The sequence below is a fragment of the Falco biarmicus genome, chromosome 15, assembly GCF_023638135.1.
Source record: "Falco biarmicus isolate bFalBia1 chromosome 15, bFalBia1.pri, whole genome shotgun sequence".
Classification (NCBI taxonomy): domain Eukaryota; kingdom Metazoa; phylum Chordata; class Aves; order Falconiformes; family Falconidae; genus Falco; species Falco biarmicus.
The window spans coordinates 22,868,677-22,891,516 of NC_079302.1; the positions used below are offsets into that span (position 1 = coordinate 22,868,677).

The following is a 22,840-nucleotide window of genomic DNA, read 5'->3' on the forward strand; positions in this document are numbered from 1 at the left end:
TCAGGAGGGTCGGCTGACAGGTGACGTCCACGCGGCCCAGCGCCTCGATTGGGCGAAGAGCGGGCCCCGGGGCGGGGCCGAGGCCAGGAGCGGGGCGGGGCGGGTCGCCCGGGAGACGGCGGGGGGCGGGGCCGGGCGGGGCGGGGCGGGGCCGGGTCGTGTGTGGCCTCCATCTTTCCGCCGTGCGCCGCCGCGGCACAAAGGAGTGGTGCCGTTGGGCTGGGGGACGCGGGCCCTGCAGAGCTCCCGGCGGGGCTGAGGTGAGCTGGGGCGGGGTGCGTTCCGCTCTGCCCTCCCCTCGGGTCAGCGGCGGCGGGGCGGGCGCCGCGGGGCTGAGGCGAAGCGGGCATCGGCGCAGAGGGGAAGGGGGCAGTGGCCGGCCGGGCTCCCGTGGCGGCGGGGGACCCGGGGGCCAGCCCTTGGTTAATGAGGGCCCCGCGCTCACCCGCATCCCGCCCGCCGCCTGAGCGGGAGCCGCGCTGTGCCGCTGCCGCCGGGACAGGGTACTGGCCGGGGCGGGGGCCAGGAGGCCGCCGGGCTTCGGGGCCGGGCCAGCCGGCTGAGGCAGCGGCCCGCGCCCCCCTGGGCGCCCCTGCTTTGTGCGGGCGCTTCGTTCGGCTTCCAGGGGAGTGGGCAGCCTCGCTAAGGTCCCCCTGCCCCCCGCGGGGGGCAGCCGCCGAGGGAAGGCGGGCGGCCCCGCTCCGGCCCCGCTTGCCGTGCGCCCGGCTGTGTGCTGGCGCTCCCGGTGCTGCGTGGAGGCCCCGGAGCGGCCGGGAGCAGGGCTCGGTGTGGAATCAGGAGCTCGCAAAAAAGAAAGCGGCAAAACTTGAATGGAAGGGGGGTCCGCTGGAGCCGGGCAGCCCTGGCCCGCCGCTGCGCCGGCTGTGAGCCGCGGCAGCTTGCACCGGTGCCGCTCGGTGCCCCCGGTACTTGTATGACTTGCAAAACAAGGGCTTTGGCACGGCCGGTTGGGGCGGGCTGGGGCTCGGTGTGCAGGGGCACGGTGCCGTGCCGCTCCCGGAGCTCTCGGGAGCTCGGAGGATTTTGTTGAAACCTTAAGTGTTGTTCCATTTGTGTAAAAAGACGGAATCCTCAAAACTGTTTGCCCCTCTCAATGTAAAAATACTTCTGCAGAGTAAGTTTTCTGTCTCTTACACAGAAGATACGAAGACGTGGGGCGAGCTACCAAATGCGGGTGCCTACCTGGGGTGTACCGGGGCAGGCGGCGGCGGCACCTTCCTCGCAGCGCCGTGGCACTGCGGGGTTGCTCCCCTCCGTTCGGTGCCTAGAGAGCACGTCTTCTCACTGCTTGTATTATGCTAATATCAACCATGCATTTCTTTCTCAAGCTATTTGATTTTGCCTTGCTGATCACTTTCTCTCTCTTGCCTATCTTCATTTTTCCTTTTTTTTTTTTTTTCTTTTTAATGTTGCTCCTTCTCATCTTCTGTGGTGCAGCAGTAGGTAGTGTCCTTTCTGGGTAACGCCTTAGTGTAGGTCCCAAGAATGACTGTAGTCATCCTGTTCTTCATTTTCTGTTTCATTATTGCAAAATCTTGCTCAGAATTGCTTGGTATCCACCCCAAGCTGGGAGTTCATTTGGGTGCTGAGCCTGTGTTTGTCAGTATTTCTCACACAGTGGAACTTTGGTTGATGGGCAAGCACAGACATAAGAGCTGCCTTTTCTAAATTTACTCAACCTTATATATACTGCAGTGTTTCTGAATGCTGGTGTGTTTGGTGGGTTTTTTCCTTTTATGTCTGTGTTGGTATTTGTTGTCTTCAATATAAGCAAGACTGTTGTTTTTTTTTTTTCCCCACTTAGCACTGGCTTTGCCTTAGGTTTTTAATTTTTCTGTCCTTTGTCTCAAAGCGAATGCATGTATTTGTTTTGGTGCTGTGGTGGGTTTTTTTTACCTTATGCTTGTCCTCAGTTCAGTTGTGCCTTACTTGTAATTCTCTGCACATCCATCAGTGCTGTGATGTTATTGTCATCTGGAAAACTACATACATCTGTGTACTGTGACTGTTTTCATGTTTACTTCTCCATATTAAAATTTTTGCTGTTTTCCTGCTGAACTATTCAAATCTTTTAACAGTGGATGTTCTCATTGCCTATGAGCTGTTTGAAATATTCCCTTGCATCTTGTGTTGTCTTGAACTCCTGTAATTTAACTATGGTTTTCTGGAGGACTGTGCATTCTCAAAACTTGTAATATTATTTTAAGAGTCTAGGATGCTGTTAAATGGGTTTTTCTTTTGCAAAGATTTCCAAATGCAAAGAATTGATCTGTTCTTAGATCTAAATCTGGCCCATGCTTCTGCAAGTGCTTTTGTATGTGTCTTTGTTCTCTGCTGAAGCCCACTCAGCAAAAGAGGTCCTTTCTCCTGCTGGCACCCATTCCTGTGTCTCTTCCTTTAGCACATTACATTACTGTTACTGCTTTGTGCCCAGATCTCTGCTGTGTATTTCCATTTATAAGCCTGACTGAATAGGTTGTGTATTTCTCCTGGCCTGTTCTTTTTTGGGTGCTTGAAGCACAACTATAGTTATGTGGTTGCTTCTCATTGTTTCTCCCCTTTTCATGCGAACGTTCTCCCATGAACTGAAAGTTTTCAGCATGCGCTGTCCATCAGTTGTGTAGGAAGATCCTCTGGGATATTTTAATGCAGTGTTTTGCATTCTGCGCAGCTGCTGTCATTGCTATTGCGGATTGTTAGCTGAGTCTGGGTTATTTACCTACTCTTAGTTTTCTGATAAATCTAATTCGGCTAGTTCACACACTTCCTTTATCTTCAGCTGTGATAATTGTGTGTGCTTCCAGGTACATACGGTTATTGGTTTCCTTGAAGTCTTAAATTTTCCCTTTTTCTTTTACCTTCAGCCACCTACACATGGAGTTTGATGGCAACGTTTCATGCTAGCCACTGGTATCCTATTTGCTGGCCTCATAATTCGGTGATTGCTCAGCGGCTCCCTTAGGCTCATTGTTGCCTTGTTCTGTGCTGTTCTTAATGCTCTTTTTTTCTCTTCGAAAGGCTGTGATGGTTTTCTGCACAGCTTCTCAGTGCTCCTCTTTGGTGCATTTTCAGTATTTTCACATCAGAGGTCTTGGCTCCCAGCATGTTTCACTTGCTGTGAGCCTAATGGATGGGCTGAAACAGATTACTTGCAGTATTTCTGTTCCCTCCTATAAAGTAAGACATCTCTTATACTCTGCCCATCAGGTGACTACAAAATCCATTTTCCTCAAGCTTATGGCTTGTTTGTTAAAATTGAGGAATAAAAGGGAGATATTTAGTAGTGTCAGCAATGAGTTAGTGATAAAGGTGGTGATTTGTCTTGGAATGCTTACTGGCCTGTTACTCTTTAGGCTTCTCTGTTCAACTTACCTTTCACATCAGTAGCTCCCCTAGCTGACAGTGTACCTACCATATTTTGAAATGTCCACTGTTGGTCTCTAAGTCACTTCAATAAGTGGTGGCATCTTCACAAAATGGAGCAGAGTTTGTCATGTGCGCTGTTAGTTTCCCTCTTGACACAGGCAGCAAACTAAAATGCTCTCACCTTGCAGTAAATTGAAGGCAAACTAATGGGATGAAGTTTGTGCTGTTCTGCTGCATTGTCTGTGTTGTGTTCAGCACTTTAAACTGCTGGGGTTTGGGATTTATTTTTCTCCTCTCTTGAGCTTGATTGCTCATTAGACTTTGAATTTATTCCTTGCTTTAAAGAAGTGCAGGCAGAGGTGCTGTGCTGGGGTTCATTGTCTTTCAGGTATCTCATTAGAATTGTGTTGTGTCACTTTGTGCTTTGCATTTCCTTGTGTTCTGACAATGTGTCCGTTTTCCTTTCTGGTTTGCATGTGGTGACTGTAAAGGTGGCATGACAGCGGCTGTGCCAGCACGATCTCTGTTGCCTTTTCTATTCCTTATTATGTTGCTGAGGTCTAATACAAGTCAAATGTTCACATGTGACTCATAAGGTTGGATGACTGACAGGCCAAACTTGTGCTTTAGAAGCACAACTCTGCCATGGAAACTTTGTGTATTTGATAGGTTTTATCCATTCAGTAGGGATACCTGACAGCTCAAAGTCTGGGATGAGATACTGCTCCTCATGTTTGTGGTGGTTTGGTGAGTTGCCATCAGTGACAAGAAATCCAGCCTTTTCCTGGTACATCTCTTCCCTTGGAGAAGCAGTGGTCTCGAAGCATGCAAGCCACTTCCAACTGTAGTTACTTTTCTCCCTTTCTAAGGCTTTTTTGCTATAGGAAACATTTCACTCTTGCTGTAAGCTTCTGAGTATCTTGGTGTTTTGCTGGATGTAAGGAGAAGGACATGGGTTTGAGGACAGTTTGATTTGAAGTATTGGTGTGGCTTTTTGGATTGCTTGCTTCAGTGCATGTGCACAAACTGATGTTAATATAGCTTAGAGGACAGCCAGTGAACTGCATGCCAGAAGGCTGTACTATTCATGCATATTTTATACCTTCCTGTAGACAGTGGGATGTGCTAGAAAGTGGTATTGAAAAAAGAAAATCCAGCAGATATGCTGATGCCCTTTTTTTTTTTAACACACATCCACCCCCCTACCCGAAAACCAAAGCTGTCTGGTGGCATGGAGAAAGGTTAGAATTCTTCACTGCTTTTAAAAACATTTACCTAATGGCAAAGGAAGAGTGATGTGTTTGCACTCAAACTCTGGTCAGTCAGTCCTGGAGTGAAAGATTAAAAAATAAAATTGAAAAATGGGTGAGTTTCTTTCACTCTATAGCTTTATCTCTCTGAGTAACATTTAGTGAAGTAGTTTCTAAATGTAATTATCAAAACAGCTTAAACTTAATTCTCCTGAAATTCTCACAAAGGTATTTAGTAGAAGCCCCAGATGACTGTGACCTTGTGTCCTGATATCATTACAGGTTTTTTGAAAGCTTTCTGCCTTTTTTGATGTGCAGCTATAACAAACTACAATGGGTACTTGCTCTTGTTTAAACCATTTTTAGACTGCCTTGTGAAACACATACATGCTTGTCTTTGTCCCGCTTCCTAACCCTCCTGTGCTTGTCGGAGTTGTCTCTCTGGTAGTCGGTTGTCACCTTCTTGGTTGCGGGAGCTCTGAAACCCATTGACCAACTTCCTCTCAGTTTCGTCATATAGGCTAAGACCTTAAAATGCTATTAAAAAAATATTGTAGCTCTGTGGTAGGAACAGTATACGTGTGAGACCTGGAGTCAGTCAATGGCTGCGCTGCTGACAGAAGCACTTGTTGAGTAGGTAGCCACATCTAGTGCATCGGGCTTTCTCCTGCAGTGTCCTTTCCTGGCAGACTTGTAGCAGGGCGGAGAGAAAAAGTCCTCAAGGCAGAACGTGAAGAGGCAAGTGAGAAGAAATGAAGCTGGGTAGTTGTGTGATGGGGGTTTCTTTTTGTTTTCTTTTTAATAGGTGAGATAAGGGGTTCCAGTGACCTGCCCAGGGCTGTGCATAAAATTCTGTAGACTTCAGCTCTGGAAACTCCAGACAGATCACGGATCGTGCTTCCTGAGAGTGCCTCTCAGGCAGGTTTGCTAACCTAGTGACCTACATGTTGTATTTGACTTGGAGGACAGTCTCTTGAGTAGCTGTCACTGTATCCACTTACAGGAGGAAAGAGAACCATAAAGTCATCTCCTGCTCTGCTGGTACAGTCCTGAACTTAGGCTAGCAAGGAGCTGCTGGCTTTCTGTGGTTGGCAAGGATGGTCACAAAACTGGCTCTCAGCTTTGGCCACTGAAAGATTGGGCCATCCTCCAATGCTGCTTGAAATATCAAGAACTGGAAATTGCTTCAGCCTGTTTCCTGCTGTGCTGTTAGGTTTTTCATGTTTGAGACGATAACCTGTGTCATAGAGTGACAAATTTGGTGAGGCTGAGAATAGGAGGGTCTAGACATTGTCTGCTCTGTGCTCCACTCTCAGAGGCGGTTGTCAGACAGCCGACAATGCAGACTTCCAACTGAGGCATCGCTGAATTTTTCAGCAATGTTATCAAAATCTTTCATGCATCCAAAACTGTTTTCAGCATATTTTATGCATTCATAATAGCTTAGTTGTGCTGTCTAGTAGCTGGGCTCATCTCTGTGGTCTAGAGCAGAAGACTGTTCTGCCTTCTAGGGAGTAGTTCTGTACCTGACTTTCCTTTGAAAACGAGCCCAGCTCTGACTTTGAAGAAACAAAAGTGCTAAGATTAGTTTACAGACAAACATCACAACTCTGGGTTGTCACGATTTCAGTTCAGTTACATGGAGCTGGTGCTGGTGCTTTGCTGAAAGTATCTGCCCCTGCTTGTAGCATCCATCTTTCTGTAGCCCACGGTGCAATTCCTCAGGTGCCTCTGCTAGCCCTAGATCTAGTTGCTGTGGCAGGGTTATGCTGTGTGACTATCTGAGCTGCTCAACGTCTTGACTTGACCCTCAAAATGCTTTTGTGGTTTATATTTTGTTAATGTATAAGGTGCTTTAAACCAAGTATGTGTTATTGCGGTTTACTACAAGGAGTTGATCTCCCTGTAATTTAAGACAACTCTTTCATTGGTTTCTGGTTAATAATATAGGTAAAGCCTTACCCTTTCTGATATGGGCTATTATTAAATCTACTTGAAAAATCTTTAAAAAAAACCCTACCACATTATGCTTTTGTGTTGTTTCTTTGCACTTCTGTACGTTTGCTTGGTACCTAAAGAGTCTACACTTCCTTCCCAGCACTCTGTTCTGTGCTTGTTCTGGGTTTGTGTATGTAGGGATTGTTTTGGGGTTTTGTTGTTTTTTTGGGTTGGTTTTTTTTTTTTAGCTTTAGCTCCTGATATTTTTTGTCCAAACTTAGCAACCTTGTTTATTATTTTTTTTGTAGCATCTCTAACTTTCACGTCAGCAAGGAAGATTAACTTGAATTAATTGAAGGATTTATTTATAAGACACTAAATGAATGTCTGTGCCAAAACTTAATATGGTATAACTAATCGGTTTTATTTCGTGTGCTTGTATCCCTTCAGCTTGTAGGGTTAGTGTTCCCTGCCCATCTGTAGGGCGTTATCCTTATCATCCTGCCACTTCTATGGCAATGTGTTGTACTCTGCTCCTTGGGCAACTGCTGAGCTTGTACAGCCCTGCCTTGCCATGTCAGCCTGCTGGAGGCAATTCTTGTTCAACTTCACCGGAGCTGTCAAATACCACTATCTTTTAAAAGGATCGTTATCTCAGAAGTGTATTAATCTGCCTCAAAGCATGACTTATGGCTTTACCTCTGAAAAGAGATGTACAGTTTAGGGAGATAAGGATGGGAAGCGTGATTGGTATCAGCTTGATGGGGAAGCTTAGGTGGTAGTAGATGCTTCAGTTTCCCTTTCAGAAGGAGTGGTAGCAGAACGGTGTGATGCCAGAGGAGCCCTGAGCACTGGTGTCTCTGTATCCAGAGGCAAGGGAAAACCAGGGTGGGGGTGGGGTTTCTTTATTAGGCCTACTTCGGAGACGCTAGCTTGGGTGAGAAAGTTAACTTTAAATCCCTGTTGCAGTTTTAGTGTGTCTGTACCGGTTTAAAAAAACAGATCTAAGGGAAGGAAAAAGACAATGTAGTTCAATGTACAGGCGACTAAAAAAATCTGACTTTCACAGTGAGTCTACAGCAAAAGAAGCTACTGTGGTGGTAGTTAGTGTCCACTGCTTCTTTCTCCTTTGATTACTGTCACATCAAGGATCTGATCTCTTGTTCAACTTTGACTCTCCATGTTTCTGTCAGAGCTGGGACTGCTTAGAGAAGGCTGCAGGGTTAGAGCCCAACTGTTTGCATAAGCTCTGCACAACCCTGGGGGTTTTTGCTGACAACCACTTGGGCAGAAGCTGGAAGGTTTTGAGACTTGATGGGTCTCTTTTGCTTTCTGTGAAACAAGTGTGCTCAAGGTCAGTTTAGGGTGCTCTTACTACAGCAAGAAAGCACATGATGGTGGCAATGGCTTTGTCCTGCAGATGGCTACACACTGCATGCCGGTAAATGCTGTTTCCCTTTGAGTTTTGACACTAGTCTTAACCCTCTGGGATATTTTTATTTAAAAATAGAATTGAATTAAGGGTTTGCTTCAGATTACACAATATGATGTTTGCTTACTACGTGCAAAAGAACCAGCATGGCATTTACTCACTCGTGAAGCCTGTGGTCTACTTACTGCCTGTGCTGCATGGTAGCCACACTGGATGCCAAGCAGCTCTTTCTTTTTAGCTGTACAAATCTAAGAGTTAAGAGATTGACCACGGAACTCAGTGCGATCTCCTTCAGATACAATTAACATGAAATTGAGACTTAACTTAGTGGGAGGTCTTGGTTTTCATCACCTACCCAATCATTTCAAAGCTCATATCCTCTCCATGTTGTAAAAGCCTGTAGTTGCAAACAGGCTTCTTCCGTGTTTTACTCCCGTATTGAAGTTCATTATCTTGCAGCAATTCATAGCTGTGTTTCCTTCTTGTGGTAGTTTGACACTTTTCATCCAACTGGCATCACAAGTATTTCCAGCTCTTCCTTTTTAGGAACATCACTTCTTTGGGAAAGAAATGCTGAGGAAATATTTCTAATTATTTTGTCTCCTTAATAGGAAGCTGCTGCCCAAAACTCTGTTTTGCATTTGAAAAGCTGTCTCCTGTGCGGTTTGCTGACTGAGCTCTTGTGGTACTCTGTTCTTGAGAGCAGAAATCGCTGGTCTTACTCTTGTAAGTGTGGCAGAAGCTGGAAAAGTGATAACTGGCAGCTGAAACGCTCTCGGTTTTGTGCATGAGGGGTTTTTTTTTTTTGTTTGCTTGGTGATGCGCTCAGCTTCATGGAAAGGAGAGGGATTTTCCATCATAAGGCAGTATTATGGTTGGCTGTAACCAAATATCTGAGGGGATGAATCACCAACTCTGGGCTGCGTATTGCAGAGAAAATGAGCCTAATGCCACGGGGAGCTGACTTTTCCATTGGCGCGCGCTGTGTGATGATCAAGAGGAGGCTTCTTCTGGGTAGGCTGGGCATCCATGCTGCCAGGCAGGTGCAAATCCACTCAAGTAGCAGTTGTTTCAGTGGATGATGATTTCATCTTTTCCAGTTCGACTTCCAGCTGCGGCAGGTTGGTCAGTGTGTGCAGCTTGCAACTCCTTTGTGCATCCATGCACGTGCTTGAGCCTGCCCGGCGAGCAGTCACTTTGCTGGGCTGGTGGCGATGGCTGCTGGAGGTGTGCAGAGGCAGGGCTGCGGCGGGCAGGGCTCCAGAGCTGCCCCGGAGGCCACTTTTCTCCTGTGCAGAGGAGGTGTCTGGCTCAAACTGCTTCGTTTAGGGCAAAATGTGCCGGGATGGCTGTTCAGCTGGTATCCCGCAGATGCACTCTGGTGTAAAAGAGGTGCTGGGCACTGGCATTCTCTGCTGTTCCCACGCTGTCTGTTCAGGGTGAGTTATGATCAAAATGTAAGTTTTTATTCTGTGTGGTTGGCAACTTGTAGTCCTGCATCCCAAAGCAACATCTGATGATCAGAATTCAGAGTGAATGGATGACCCTGCCTGTTGAAAAGCAGGTACTGGCTGCTGCCTTTACCACTTCTTGCACTTAAAAATGTGAGGTCAAGCTTTGAAATAACATTTTTATTTTACTTTTATTAAAATACCATCACTTCTGTAAATCTTGCTGCTGTTGTGAACGGGTTTCATAGTCTTGTTACCACTTCTAAAATGTGTCAAAGCATATTCCTTGGGCAAGTGCTAAACTGATGAAGTTTTCTGACACTGCAGTGTGTATGAATGACAATAATTGTGGGGAAAGGGGTCACATCTTTTAACATGGAGAACCTGTTTTCTTTCTGTCCAGTGGCTTAGCTGTTGCTGGTATTTTCGTGCAGGGTTGCTTCATCTGAAGACTCAGTTTCACTTCGACTTGCACTAATTGTTTAAGAAAATGGTGTTTGCATGATGTTGCTGTAGCCCTTGCAGGAGGCAATAGGTTTCTGTTCCAGCAGCCTTTCAGGGAAACTTACCTTTATTCTTGTGCTGTTGGTCAGGTGAATCTTAGCTGTTGGCTCACAATGTATTTGGGTTAAGGAGTGTTATGATACTAAAACACAAAAGGTGAAAGTCACAAGCTAAATTCTCCAATAGCATAATTTTTAAGAAAATTAGTACGCTTTGGTTAACAATTGGTCATGGCCTTGTAATGGAAGACTGCTAAATCTTAAAAGCAGTTGTAGAGACTCTTAGCTGTGTAACTACTGAAAAAGAATTTAAATGGATTATGAAAGATTAGTTCTTTGCCTTAGCTGTGTTTTAACAGCAAAACAAACATGTGGCCTTCGTCTCGGGAGACTGAGCTATTGACTCTGTGGTGAGTGCACCAGGAAAGAGCCTGTTTGTGGGTTGTTGTATACTTGCTCTTATGCCCAGCTTTTAAGTATCTGATGCCAGGTAGGACAAGAGGCATATCTTGGCCTATCTCAGTACTGCTGTTGTGATGTTCTTATTTTGCTCCTTGAATTTTTTTTTTAGGCAAAGTCTTCAAAAACCTCCTTTCTCTTTTACTCCCACAATATTTGCAAGTAGACTTTTAAGTATTTTTGGAATTAAAAACACCTGTATTTTTGTCTCTAGGTTTTGTTGAGAGCAGGGATTTGTAAAAATTAAGCTTGAAGTTAAAAAACTTTTCATTTCTGTATGTAGGGGTTGGTACCTCTTATTGAAACGATGTAAGTAATTTTTCATGATGTGCTAAAAGCTTTTGATTTTGTGTGTTGGTTGTGTCACAGAGGTCTCTGAACAGAAACAGAATGGTTCACTGTCACTTGCACCTCCCTTCTCTGCTCTTATTTCCCTGTTCCATCCTGCAGCTGGCCTGAAGTTTGAGGTGTCTATCCTCTTTGCTTCAGCAGTAGGAGTGTGGGAGTTGGGGTGGCCACCAGCAGCCTAATGATAAAGTCGCTCAAATACCATCTAGTACATCACTGTTTTAAAAGACTTCTTAAAAAGCTTTTCCTTTGCACTTCAGAACCTCTCTTTTCATGCATGCGTACTCTATCCAGGCAAACTGGTTTATGAGGCGGATCTGTAGCAATCTCTTCTTCTACCTTAAGTTCCTAATTATTTAGCCTTTCAGTTTGTTTGAGGCTTGACAATGAATTCCTTGTACATGATGGTAAGCAACAGCCAAACAAATGCTGTCAAACTTGGCTCTTCACTAAATAAAGGGAGTTTATCCTGTCATTTCTCTCTTCCCTTTATCTACTCAACTTTTATAGTGTACTTGGCTTTATTTTCTGCTGTCCCTGTTTGAGGGTGATCTGGAGCAGATGATATTGGTTCCCATCTTTATCCTGTGAGCAGTGATTTGAGGGGAGGAGTTGGTCACTGCTCTGCACTGGGTGCTGTGGTGTGTAGAATAGCAAGGCTGTAAAAACAGATTGGATTTCCTGTAGCTGTGTCTAGTCCTAAACCTACTAGGTGGCAAGCTGGTTTTTGAAGCCTTGAGAGACTTTTCCCCCATAAAAACTGCACGTAGCTGAAAATAACAGCATGGCTTGATGTCATGGCAGGTCTAGGGAGGAGGTGGAATACATCTACCTTAGAGGCAGTTTCCAAGTGAATTGTGCTTTCTCTTTCCATCTGTCTTCAGGGACTCTTCAGCGTAGTTCCTAAAAGTGAAAGCAGAGTCAGCCGAAATAACTCACTGCCCACAGTAAAGGCTTGTAGAGTTCCGCTGTTCTGGATAGAACTGCGTCTATGCCCCGAAGAAGTACAGTCCAGTGCCGTTACAGCGCTTTGAGAGCAAGCCCAGCTGTTGCTGAACCAAACATACTTGAGGGTGAGTTAATCATCATCACGTGTTTTCAATCATGCTTTAAGTTGTCAACCAGAAAAACCTAGGTTTCAATAATCAGTTTTAATCTTAATTTATATCTATTTTTGTTTTCTTAGGTAGGTTCTTGCTCATTGCTAATCCCTAAATTACAGCTTTTCCTTACTCGTTTTGGCAAAGTCTGTATCAGTTTTCTGTATTCTAAATCTGTAACGGTTCTACATCTTAGTATTATATTACTAAAATGCCCTTAAATGATCTAGATTCATAAAGTCATGCCTGTTTTTTCCTTAGGAAGACAGGCTTTGCAGCTAATGTTAACTAGCTCTTTTTAAAAAGTATAAAGAAATGTGTGCACACCCCCACACACCCTGCAACCATTTAAAGTTATTTGAACCAGTTGTGTCCTTACACAATTCTGTTTAAGATCCATGCAATCTGTATGGGCACCCGCACATCTACTTATTACTTGCTGACTGAGAAAACAGCTGTGTTGGCTCAGATGGGAGGACTCCTGACCCTGGTGTCCCACTTCTTGTGGTGGTCAAATAGCTTGGAGAGTAAGGCAAGCATGTTGTGATGCTGAAACCCTTTTAATGATCTGTAGTTTAGGAATTTCTGATGAGAAGTCAAGATCTTGTATTTTTTTTTTGCAATTAATATTCCTCAAGAGTTTTTTTCCTAGTTAGCCTTCAGTTAATTTCTTAGTACTGAACTTTTCAGTGTGCTGAAAGATAACGTACTTCAAACTATAGAAGGGTCTGTGACAGTTTGCAGTGCTTTTCCAGTGACAACTGTACATCCAGGGACTTGCTCATGTGACTGGCGTCTGGCTTCCCAAATAATGTTGTTGTGATCTTGTCCCAAATGGCAGACAGCAGTTGCACGTTTGCCAGTTGGCTCCGATGGTAGGAGCTCTTTCATATTTGAAAGGTGGGAACTGCCTTTGACTTTCTTTTAATTTTATGGTGCTACATGTCCACTGTTAAATAGACCATTTAATAATTGTAGAATAGTAATAACCTGTTATTCACCATAATATTCAGGATATTCACCATAACTTCTAGCTTAAATGTTACAGTTGATTCTTAATCACATGCATTTAGTCTTAGAAGTTACTTATTTACTTCAAGCATGCCAGAATAAATAAGTAGTGAAATGATGTCTTTTGGAGGGCTTTATTTTAGCTGCGACTTTATGTAATGTTCTATAGAAATACACCATATGGCTTGAAAAATAACTTGTAATGAAATGGAGTTTTGAATCCTTTTGTTCTTGCTAGCACTGTCAGTTTAATGATTTGGAGGGACTGCCTTACAATGTCAGTTGCTAGTGGGCCTGTATTTGATCTGAACCATTTGAATTAAGAACAAAAGAATGGTTGAATTAGTCTTTGTTCCCAGAAAGGGAAGATTGGTTTGACACTAGATGTCAACAAGCATACAACCCTCACAGAAAACACCCCTTCCAAAATCTCAGTTAAATTCGTAGGCATTAAAACGGTGTCTGGCATTCCTGTTTATTTCAGAGTCGGTACTTGGTGCCTTTTTGGGTGAGAATCCAGTTGATGTAGGCACGTTCTAAAACGATGTGTTTACGCACAGATGGACTAAACAGTTCACTGTTAAATCTAATTGTATGTGTTGAGATGGGCCATAACTGTAAGACTAGTTCTTCACAATTTTAGCTATGTTGTAGAGTCACTACACTAAATATTCCTGATGCAAAATGAGAATTCTAAATGTGCAACCTTTATTTGGGTGGCCTAAGCAGTATGTCTCTGTAAAGGGTAAAGAACAAATGAACCTGGTTCGTTAACACTTAGTACCTCAAGGGTGGCAGTGTGCTAGATTTAAGGACAAAGTTGGTCCTCTGCATCCAAAAACCATGGAAGAAAAGGAAATACTAGGTAGTGTGGAAAGGAACCGTGTGTGGGCAAGAGCTACCAGTGAACTTCCTCTTCCTTTCCCCCTCCCTGCAATAGACTTCAGGTACGAGACAAGCCTTCTGTTTCCTAGGTGCTTTATCCACCAGGACTGATTCTGTTTACTAAATTGTTCTGATTAGGCTGATATTTTTTAAAAGTAGTAACACTGACTCTTTGTTTTGGGTTTGCTTTTTCAGACCTCCTTCTGGATGACCGATGTGTATTTTAACAGATTATATCGGAAACTAAGTCTCCTACTTCCTGTTCATTCCAGCTGGTAGCAACACTTATAATGCAAAAAAAGTCCCAATTCAGGATCACACAAACATTACTCTCAAAACTTTCTAGATGATTGTAGTTGCTTTGGTTGTGTTCTATGCTAGCAGAAGCCTTTTTCGAGGTTTACTGTTGACTCTAGAGCACCACATTCCCCGTTTACTGGGAGCCTTGGGGGCTAGCAATATGGGAAACTCATGTGTTTGCCGCGATGACAGTGGAGCAGAGGACAACGTGGAATCTCAGAGTCGGCATACGGAGAACAGTAGAGTACGTGTATCTGAAGCAAGAAGCCACCCAAGGGACCCTGTCCGTCCACCCAGGAGGGGTCGAGGGCCTCACGAACCAAGGAGGAAAAAACAGAATGTGGATGGGCTAGTACTTGACACACTGGCTGTAATTCGGACGTTAGTAGATAAGTAAGTACCTCCTCAAGGAATAATTCAACATGAATGAAAATGTTCTTGTCTTCTCTCAAACTGTGGCTCCATCCTCTCACCGATCTGCGCCTGACCCTCCCTGAAGCAGCCGCGTGTTTTCATCTGGAGGCTTAGGAGAGGAGCACCTTCCCTAGGTAACAGAAGTAGCTCCTGAGTGCCCAGGTACAGACTGTTCCAGAAGCTGAGGAGCTTTCTCACAGTTACCTGCGTGTAGGGCCATGCAGGTGGGATGAGGAGTTTGCTCAGTATTTCTTACCTGGCATAGATACGCAGTTAGGAAACAATGAATGCTCCAGAGGGTGGGAATTCGTGCCCTAAAAATTGGTTGTTGTGCAAGCTTTCTGTTTTCAGGCTGGATTTACTTCTTTGGAAATAGTTAAGCAAAACTGAGAGCTTTTGATCTTTGTTAGCTTGTATAAACAGACCAAGGTTTTCTTTCCAGTTATAAGTCTGACTACTTTTTAAAGACCGCATGTTGTGACTGTTGAACTCATGATCTCAGTATTGCATTCCTTGCATGTTCAGAACATCTATTAAGGGTGTGGGGGATATTTATAGATTCATCCTCTTTATTTTTGGTTTTGTGTTGCTTTCTACAAAGCTTTAAAAGGACCTTAAAAATGATGGGTTAAGTTAGTTTATCACCTTTTGGGTTAGGTGCAGGCTAGGAATTGGAAAGGCCAAAACAGAAGGAAAAACATTATTCTAGCTTAGCAGCTGGGCTTTGAGTTTAAGGTGGATTGAGGCTTAGTATGAGTGAGCCTTGATTCATATACCAGCATCCTTACTCTGGAAAGTGCCTGTAGAAGAGGAGTTTGCCCTCCTGCTGAAAATGCTTTAAATTAAAATACTGGGACATATTTTTTCCTGAACATTTAAATCTAAGGGTGGTTTTAACAAGTTTTATTTCGTGATTTTTCTTGAAATCATTGTTAAAATCATGGCAGACTTTATTGAAAGTCTCTTCCTAATCTCACATGCCTTCCCTTTCCCCGAAGTTCAGCTCCTTAAGCAGTTTCACAATGCTTTTTTGTGTAGTTGATCGTGCAATCAGTTTTGTAATCTTGTAAGTGCTTTCCTATGCTAGTGAGGGACAATAAGCATAGTTATTTCACTGATCCTGGAGTCCCGATTCTGACAAATTCCTGAAGCTACTGTATTTTTTGTTTATACAGACTCCAGTGAAATACTTTGACCCACGTAATCATGTGGGTTGGAAGGGACCTCTTGAAGTTCACCCGCTCCAGGCTCCCACTTAAACCCAGGTCTAGCTGGGAGCAGGTGGCTCAGGGATTTATCCAGTCAAGTGTTGAACATCTTAAGAACACAGATTCTCCATCTCTTTGGGTCCTTGTTTTAGTGTTTCACCACCCTCATGGTTTAAAGAAGTAAATATTTTTAAAAGTTGGAATTCCCATGTTCCAGCACCCCCCTGTTGCCTCTTGTCCTGTTGCTGTGCACCTGTGAGAAGAGCCTGATTGTCCTCTCTTCTCTTTCCATTTTTCCACTGCAGACAGCAGTATCACTACTTTCCACTGCCCCCCCTTAAGGATGAGCAAACCTATTTCTCTTAGCTTTTGCTTGTATGTCACGTTCTCCAGCTCTCAACCATCTTGGAAGCCCTCTGTAAGATACGTTCCCTTATAGCAATGTCTGTCTTGTCCAGGGGAGCCCAAAAGTGGGCTATACTGGTATACTGGTTTCCCTTGTGTCATATTAAGGCAGTTGGTAAGACACAGACTGTGTTGCAGATAAGGCAAAGGCCTATGGCTATGTGTAACGGAGGGGCCTGCTCATGAGGCATACTATCTAAGTGTGTCTGAAAAACATTTTAACGAGCCTTTCTGCTTTACTACGTGAAACCATCTAAGTAACAGCAGGTTGGAAACATGGGCTTCAGTGTGGTAGTGCAGCCTTAAAAAGTGAAAAATAGCAGTCTAAAGAATGGAAAGCAAACCCCTTTTTCTGACAGTTTTTTTCCAGACTCTGTACCGCAAGTAAATACATGGGAACACTCTGAGACTAATTGTAAATTGAGTTACTATGTTGTGATCTGCAGTGAACAGTTGCTTTCAATGTTTGCTCTTTGGTTTGGGTTTTCTTGGGGTTTTTTGTTCTATCAAATCTCTAAAATTGGACCTAAAACATGTCTGACAACTGCTTTTTTTCCTGTCTTATCTAGATATACCTCCTTTCTAGAAGGAAAGGGATTAAGTTTAATTTCCTAGTGTCAGAAGGATAAGTGCTAATTTTTTGGAGTTTATATGAAGTGCTGCTTTGCAAATTAAGAAATTGGCAAAATAACTGCTTTGTTTCCAGATGAGGAAGGTGTGTGCTGGAGCAGATGTTTGGAAATCAAGTGGTTGAAATGGCAAATCAGTGGGACAGGACTCTCCTTTGCTCAGTGCTGAAAATCTGAATACTGCTGAAATCTGCTACCCATGACAGAATCAGAAGTCTTGCTGTTAAAAATTTCATCCTCTTTTTATCGTGGCCTTTATTTGTACTTACGGTACTTTTTTCCCTCTTCTTTCTCTGAGCCTTTACATCCTTTCTCTTGAGATAATTCTGCCTGTAGTATAAAAACCCAACAAACTATTTGTTCCAAATGTTATGGCAGTATAAAAATGGGTTAAACTTCACTTTAGCATTTTCTTGTGGAAATATTTAAGAACATCTTAATTTTTGGGGTAAGAAAAGCATGTATTTACATCATATTTTTATGCAAAACTGAGATTTTTCCCTTCTTTTATAATTAAACCTTCCAAAGTAGGTAGTTTTAATATCTGCATGATTAATCTGTATTGAAATTTCCTAAAATTCATCTATATTTTGCAATTCCAATTTAATTTCAGAGCCGTGTGATAGAAATTGAATGTGGAATTTATAGTTTTAAGTCTGGGGTTAGTTCGCAGTGTCCAAGTTGCACTGAATAAAGCATTTAGGACAAGATGCTGCATAAGCTTTTACTGGACCTGGAGGTGCTTACTGAATAAGATTTTGAGATCTTGCTCAGATAAACAGACCTGGCCATAGCTTCTTGCCCTTGCTCCAGCAAACCAGACTGAGGAACTGACCTAATTGAACTTTGGCTTTTGTGTTGGGAAGGGGATTGGATTAGTATCTTCTATTACACTGCCTTAACTACTTCTTACAGCTCTTGCTACTGAGTTTGAAGTCTTTGATGCTATTAGGTGGCTTGCCTTTCAGTTTTGTTGGGGGTGGGGTGGGTGTTTGCATTTATATATTTAGCAGAGAATTTCTGGGGGAAAATGTGTTTAAGCTGTGTCCCTCGTGCACTGCTCTTGGTTCACTTCATGACCTCTGACATTATGTACTCTGAGGAGCCCTGCTAATGAATAGCACTAAGCCTAAGCATTATGGTCAGCTTTTAGACATGCAGATATGGATCAAAGTTTCGTTTATCAGCTATTGTAGATATGCAGATGTTGACTCTGAGCCAGAGAAAGGCTCAAATCCCATCTGTGTTTCAAATCTGAAAACAGCATTAGCAGTCTGCAGCCTATGTAATTTCCTTTTGTTAAATACTTACTGGATTCATTTTCCGTGTGTTATCATTTTAGTCAGTGTATTATGTTGATGATTGTGCATAAATTTTGACCTGTGTTATATCTCTTTCAGTGACCAGGAGCCTCCTTATTCAATGATCACATTGCACGAAATGGCAGAAACAGGTATCAAAGGCATTGTGTTGGGCATTTCAGCTATGACTCCAAAGGGAAAAAAACCAACCTCACCTCTCTTTGTGAAGAAAAATACATATAGCAGTTTGTGTTATGACTTGCTGTAGCTCTAGGGATGTGGGATCCAAAACACAGTTCTGCCCTTCAGAAGCTTCACTGAGCTTGTTGCATTTGCCTGAGTTTTTGAACTCCGTTTAACTTTCCACGTGAACTCTCCAGAAGCAGCTAACGGATGGCCCCAAACACATTGTGATGGCATTAAACCAGAAGCCACAAAGAATGTCTGTTTGCAATAAGGCAGAAGCAACCTATATATGTATGTTGACATGGTTTAAACCCACATGCTCCAGTGTTGGTAGATAGTACATACTTTTTGTTTTGGGTTTTGCTGTCTTTAGACTCTGCTTTATTGAAGTAGTTGTTTCAACCTTGTCCCTAAGTACCCCTGCAAGAATGAGCCGTGTTTGTGCAAGAGCTGTTCTATCTTTGTTACTGTATGAAAAATTCTCCCAGCTCAAGACCTCCACCAAATTTCTGGTTTAGGTGATTTTTTTTTTTTTTTTTTTTTTTCCTCTCCTCTCTTAGTGGAGTTGGTACTGGTCTTAGGAAATGTATTTCTATATCAGTCAATTAACTGATTAGATATTACAGCAATTTGGTAAAATGTTTTTCAGGGGAATGTGCTAGCAAAACTCAAACCTCGGGGTGTTACTTATATTGCCACTGTTGAAGGGGGTGCTAAGTCTTCTCAGCACCGCTGGCTTGTATACAGATAAAAACTCTGCCTTTATTTTCACTTCAAAGGGAACTGTTTTCTTGCAAATCCAAATCTGTTTACTTCATTAGTAGTTTAATGTCTTATATGTGGATTGTTGTTTACCACCAAGTAGAAGCCCTTGTCTACTCATTAAACAGCTGTCCCTTATGAAAGCAAATTGTCTTAAGACCGCCAGGCATAGGACAAGCTAATGCAGTTCCTCTGAGGCCCCTGTTCCCTGAGGGAAGAGGGCTCTGACTCTCTATGTCCTCAGTGTCATCGTGGACGCAGTTTTATTAAGTTTAACATTTGACACTGGACGCTGAACTCTTTAGTATCACACTGGAGCAAGCTTCTTGTCTATACGGGTCATGAGTGTTCCTTCCTAATACTGGTGGGAGCTAAAGGATGCTCTGGCCTGGGCAGGACTGCTCTCCAGACAGAGGTGTTCACTGTTACCCAAGCTGCTGTAAACTTTTTTTTTTCCTCCTTGAATTTAAACTTCTGAACTACTGCAAACTAAGACATTGATATAAAAAGTAAGCTATTGGTTTGGGTTTTTTTTTTCCTTCATGTCTGTAAACTCACTGGGTAATTTTGAGGATTTTTCAATTTACATTTATGGATATATTTTGAACACTTCAGAATTGCAGTGTTAGTTCTAAGTGTTACTTCTGTTTTGTGGTTGACAGATGAAGGCTGGTTGGAAGTTGTCCAGTCTTTAATTAGAGTTATTCCATTAGAAGATCCCCTGGGACCAGCTGTTATAACACTACTACTTGATGAATGTCCGCTGCCAACAAAAGTGAGTGTAAAGCATATGTCTTTATCTGTGGCTGAATTTCAGTTATTTGTGGTTGTCACACCTATGATAGCTTCTGGGTGGGTTTCAGCCCTGACGCAAGACTGTTAGCTGTCCAGAAAATGGGTGTAACTTGCAACTTTCAGTAATTTGTGGTGACTGTATCTAGTTGCTCCTTACTGTTAGAAGCATTGTAGGGGATTGAAAAAAAAGAAAAAAAATTAAAGATAAATTTGGTTCATGGGCAAGAAGAGGAGGGCTTTGGTCTTTAGCTGCTTTTCTTGCTGTCTGCCATGTGGTACATGAGTGCTGTGCAGTGAGGGTGTAGAGATGCTGCAGTACAAGTTCTGCTGTTTCGTTCTCAAAAGCTGCGTGTATACAAGGCATTGAATTTGTTCCTGCCCTGCACATGAGGAATGCAACACAACTGGGTGTGTTAAGTTCAACAGATGACATCTTTGAACTATGAAATATCTAGATTCAGTTTTGGCAAATCTGAATTCTTCTATTTTTTTACTGACTGCTAATCCATTTTTTGAATGGGAAAATGACCTGAGGTGTTCATAGCGTATCGGTACAGCTGCTTTAGTGAGAGCCTTAAGTGCTTCAAGAAGCTAATCACCATTGAATCCCTTTAAATGTGGTGATTGTATGGAGAACTTGTCTGTCTTCAGATGGTTGTGATGATCTCATTTCATCAGAAATTGATGATGACATCATTGCAGCTTTCACTTACCAAACTACTATTTATACTGCCAATTTTAGTTTTCAGTTTGCATGGTTAGGGATATAAAAAGCTGGTGGCTTTTTGACTTACATAAACGCATTAGTGGCTGGAGAACTAGTCAAGCTCTCTAATTACTTGAAGTGGGTTTGTTTCCTCTGGGCTATTGACTAAAGTCAGCTGAGACTTCTGAACAAGTGAAATGTTGTATGATGGCTGTCGCATAAACTGCAAAATGACTTTGAAAACAAGGCAAAACTTCTAGTCAGCTTGCTTTGAAAAAGTAATCAGGAAATGGAGACCACTGTGAATGCACCATATGAAGAGTGATTTTGTATTTTTTTTGTTGGGCTATACAGTGTGTACTTGGCGATTAAATTGTTACTTTTTCAAAAGCCACGGGACTTTTTTTAGGTATTTTAATTTTAAGGAGTTAGCTATGAAATAGTTGACCTTAACAAGACAAAACTAATAAGATGCCTGTTTCTGGAGTGCAACAGAGGTGGTTTTTTTCCTGTGCAATCTCTTTATGGCACAAGGGGCTGCAGTTGTGGGATCTGCTGGTCACATGCAGCCTAGGAAAGTGCTGCTGTTAATTTTCATTCTCTTCTGGGTAAGTTTTAAGTTTTTGGGGTCTTAAGGGTTTTACGTTGGTGCCCCATTTCTGTGGCAGCTGGCGAACAGCAGCAGGCTGTATTTCATTTTCTGTTATTGTAGGCTATGAAGTCCATAACGTTAAAATGGCAGTGGAGTAAAGTCTTTATTTAACTCAAAATAGCTGATTTCTGTGACTGTTCTAGTTATGGCTAAAAGCAGTATCAGAGTTTGTCAAGAGTCTGATTTTAGTGAGGCTTTTCCATCCCAAACAATGTGGCTCAGTCATCCTTTCTTCTTTCTCTATTCTTTCCACTTAGCGTCAGTCCTGTTCATCATTCTGGTTTTGTGGTTTTTCTTTTGGAAACACAACTACTTTTCAGTGTGATCTCTGTACAGACCTCAGACTCTAGTGAAGTAAACTGATTTGAGTGTGGCTCAGAACACAATTAAAAGAAATAAATCAACTTGAGCAGTACTCAATTTTTTTTTTCTCCAAATAGCCTGCTGATGACTTCAGTATGAGGAGTTCTTCTATTTTAATTAGATCCTAGCCTGAGATTATGAAGTTTCAATCTGAATCAGCTGGAACTTGCATGAAGTCTAGGAAGTTGAGGGGGATTTGGAACTTTGCAGGGTGGGGTTCTCCCTGTGGGATAACTTACTCTGCCTCTAGATTAACCCCCAACTACTTTGAAAATGGAGGGTATGCTCTAGAACTATCTTGAATTTTATCCATACCATACTGCCTGAAGGAAGCAAGTCAAAGCGTGGTGTTTTTAATTTATCACCCTCATAGATTACTTCCCAAATTAGTGTGACAACAGAAAGCAGTTTATGCTCTCAAGAATATAATTGATGTGCTGTAAAGTTGACAGCATCCTAAATTTATGATGGGGATGTGTGCTCTTTTTTTGGGGTATGTCTCTTTAGTCCTGAATTCTAAAGTCTAAACCAGGCCTTTTCTTTTGTAAAGGGCGTGAGTTTTAGGACACTGGAAGCAGTTAAGATGGCAGTAGTGCCCTATGTGCTGATTAGTATTGTTTGCCTCTACTGTTCTAGTTCCTATTGCTATAGGTAGTTCCTTTGTGTGTATCCAGAACTGTCCCAAGTTGCTGATCAGGACAGTGACCAATAATCTGGTGTTGATTTTAACTCTTGGGTATGTTGAACTCTTCTTCCCATCTGTTCTTTATTATCTTCTTACCTTAGAAGACAACCATCCCATGCTGTCTGTAGTGTAATGCTGACATTAGTAACACAGTGTAAAAATAACTTGTTGTGCTGTATTGGGTTAGGGGGGAAAACATGTCATGTCAATATTGAAGAGATTTCTGATTTTTCTTTTTCAGGATGCATTACAAAAGTTAACTGAAATATTAAACTTAAGTGGAGCTGCTGCTTGCCAGGATGCTTGTCACCCTGCCAAACACCGGAATACAACTGCAGTACTGGGCTGCTTAGCAGAGAAATTAGCAGGTAAAGCCGTGGGATTCTTCCGAAAGCTTGCATTTGGCTCACTGAAGCCTTCTGATTTAGCACCCGCAATGCGGGCTAGTTCAAAAAATGTTTTCTTAGAAGTGAATAATATTCTGCATCGGGGGAAGACCTTGTGTGACAGGTGTGACAATCTACTGCTTTATTAAGGTGTTGAACACTCACTAGCTTGGGTCTGATCAAGCCGTTCACAGTCCCAGATAATTAAAAAGATCAAATCCTTCAGCACATGGTTAGTGATTGTGGATCAGTGTGTGTTTATGATGTATTGCCTTTGTGCTGGT

General features: G+C 42.8%; 1 protein-coding gene across 2 annotated transcripts in view; it reads left to right on the plus strand.

Annotated features, from left to right (window-relative positions):
- Window positions 1–145: 145 nt before the first annotated feature.
- RSPRY1 (ring finger and SPRY domain containing 1) overlaps window positions 146–22,840 on the plus strand; it is a 39,136-nt gene continuing 16,441 nt past the window's right edge. The window contains exons 1-7 of one of the 2 annotated variants that reach the window (XM_056360282.1): window positions 154–260; window positions 5,443–5,559; window positions 11,653–11,841; window positions 13,960–14,457; window positions 18,121–18,173; window positions 19,632–19,744; window positions 22,412–22,538. In XM_056360282.1, the coding sequence (XP_056216257.1) occupies window positions 14,111–14,457; window positions 18,121–18,173; window positions 19,632–19,744; window positions 22,412–22,538 (640 nt within the window). In that variant the 5' untranslated portion in view covers window positions 154–260; window positions 5,443–5,559; window positions 11,653–11,841; window positions 13,960–14,110. Of the gene's footprint in view, window positions 261–5,442; window positions 5,560–11,652; window positions 11,842–13,959; window positions 14,458–18,120; window positions 18,174–19,631; window positions 19,745–22,411; window positions 22,539–22,840 lie in introns of both variants that reach the window. The other variant, XM_056360283.1, reaches the window with a different exon arrangement.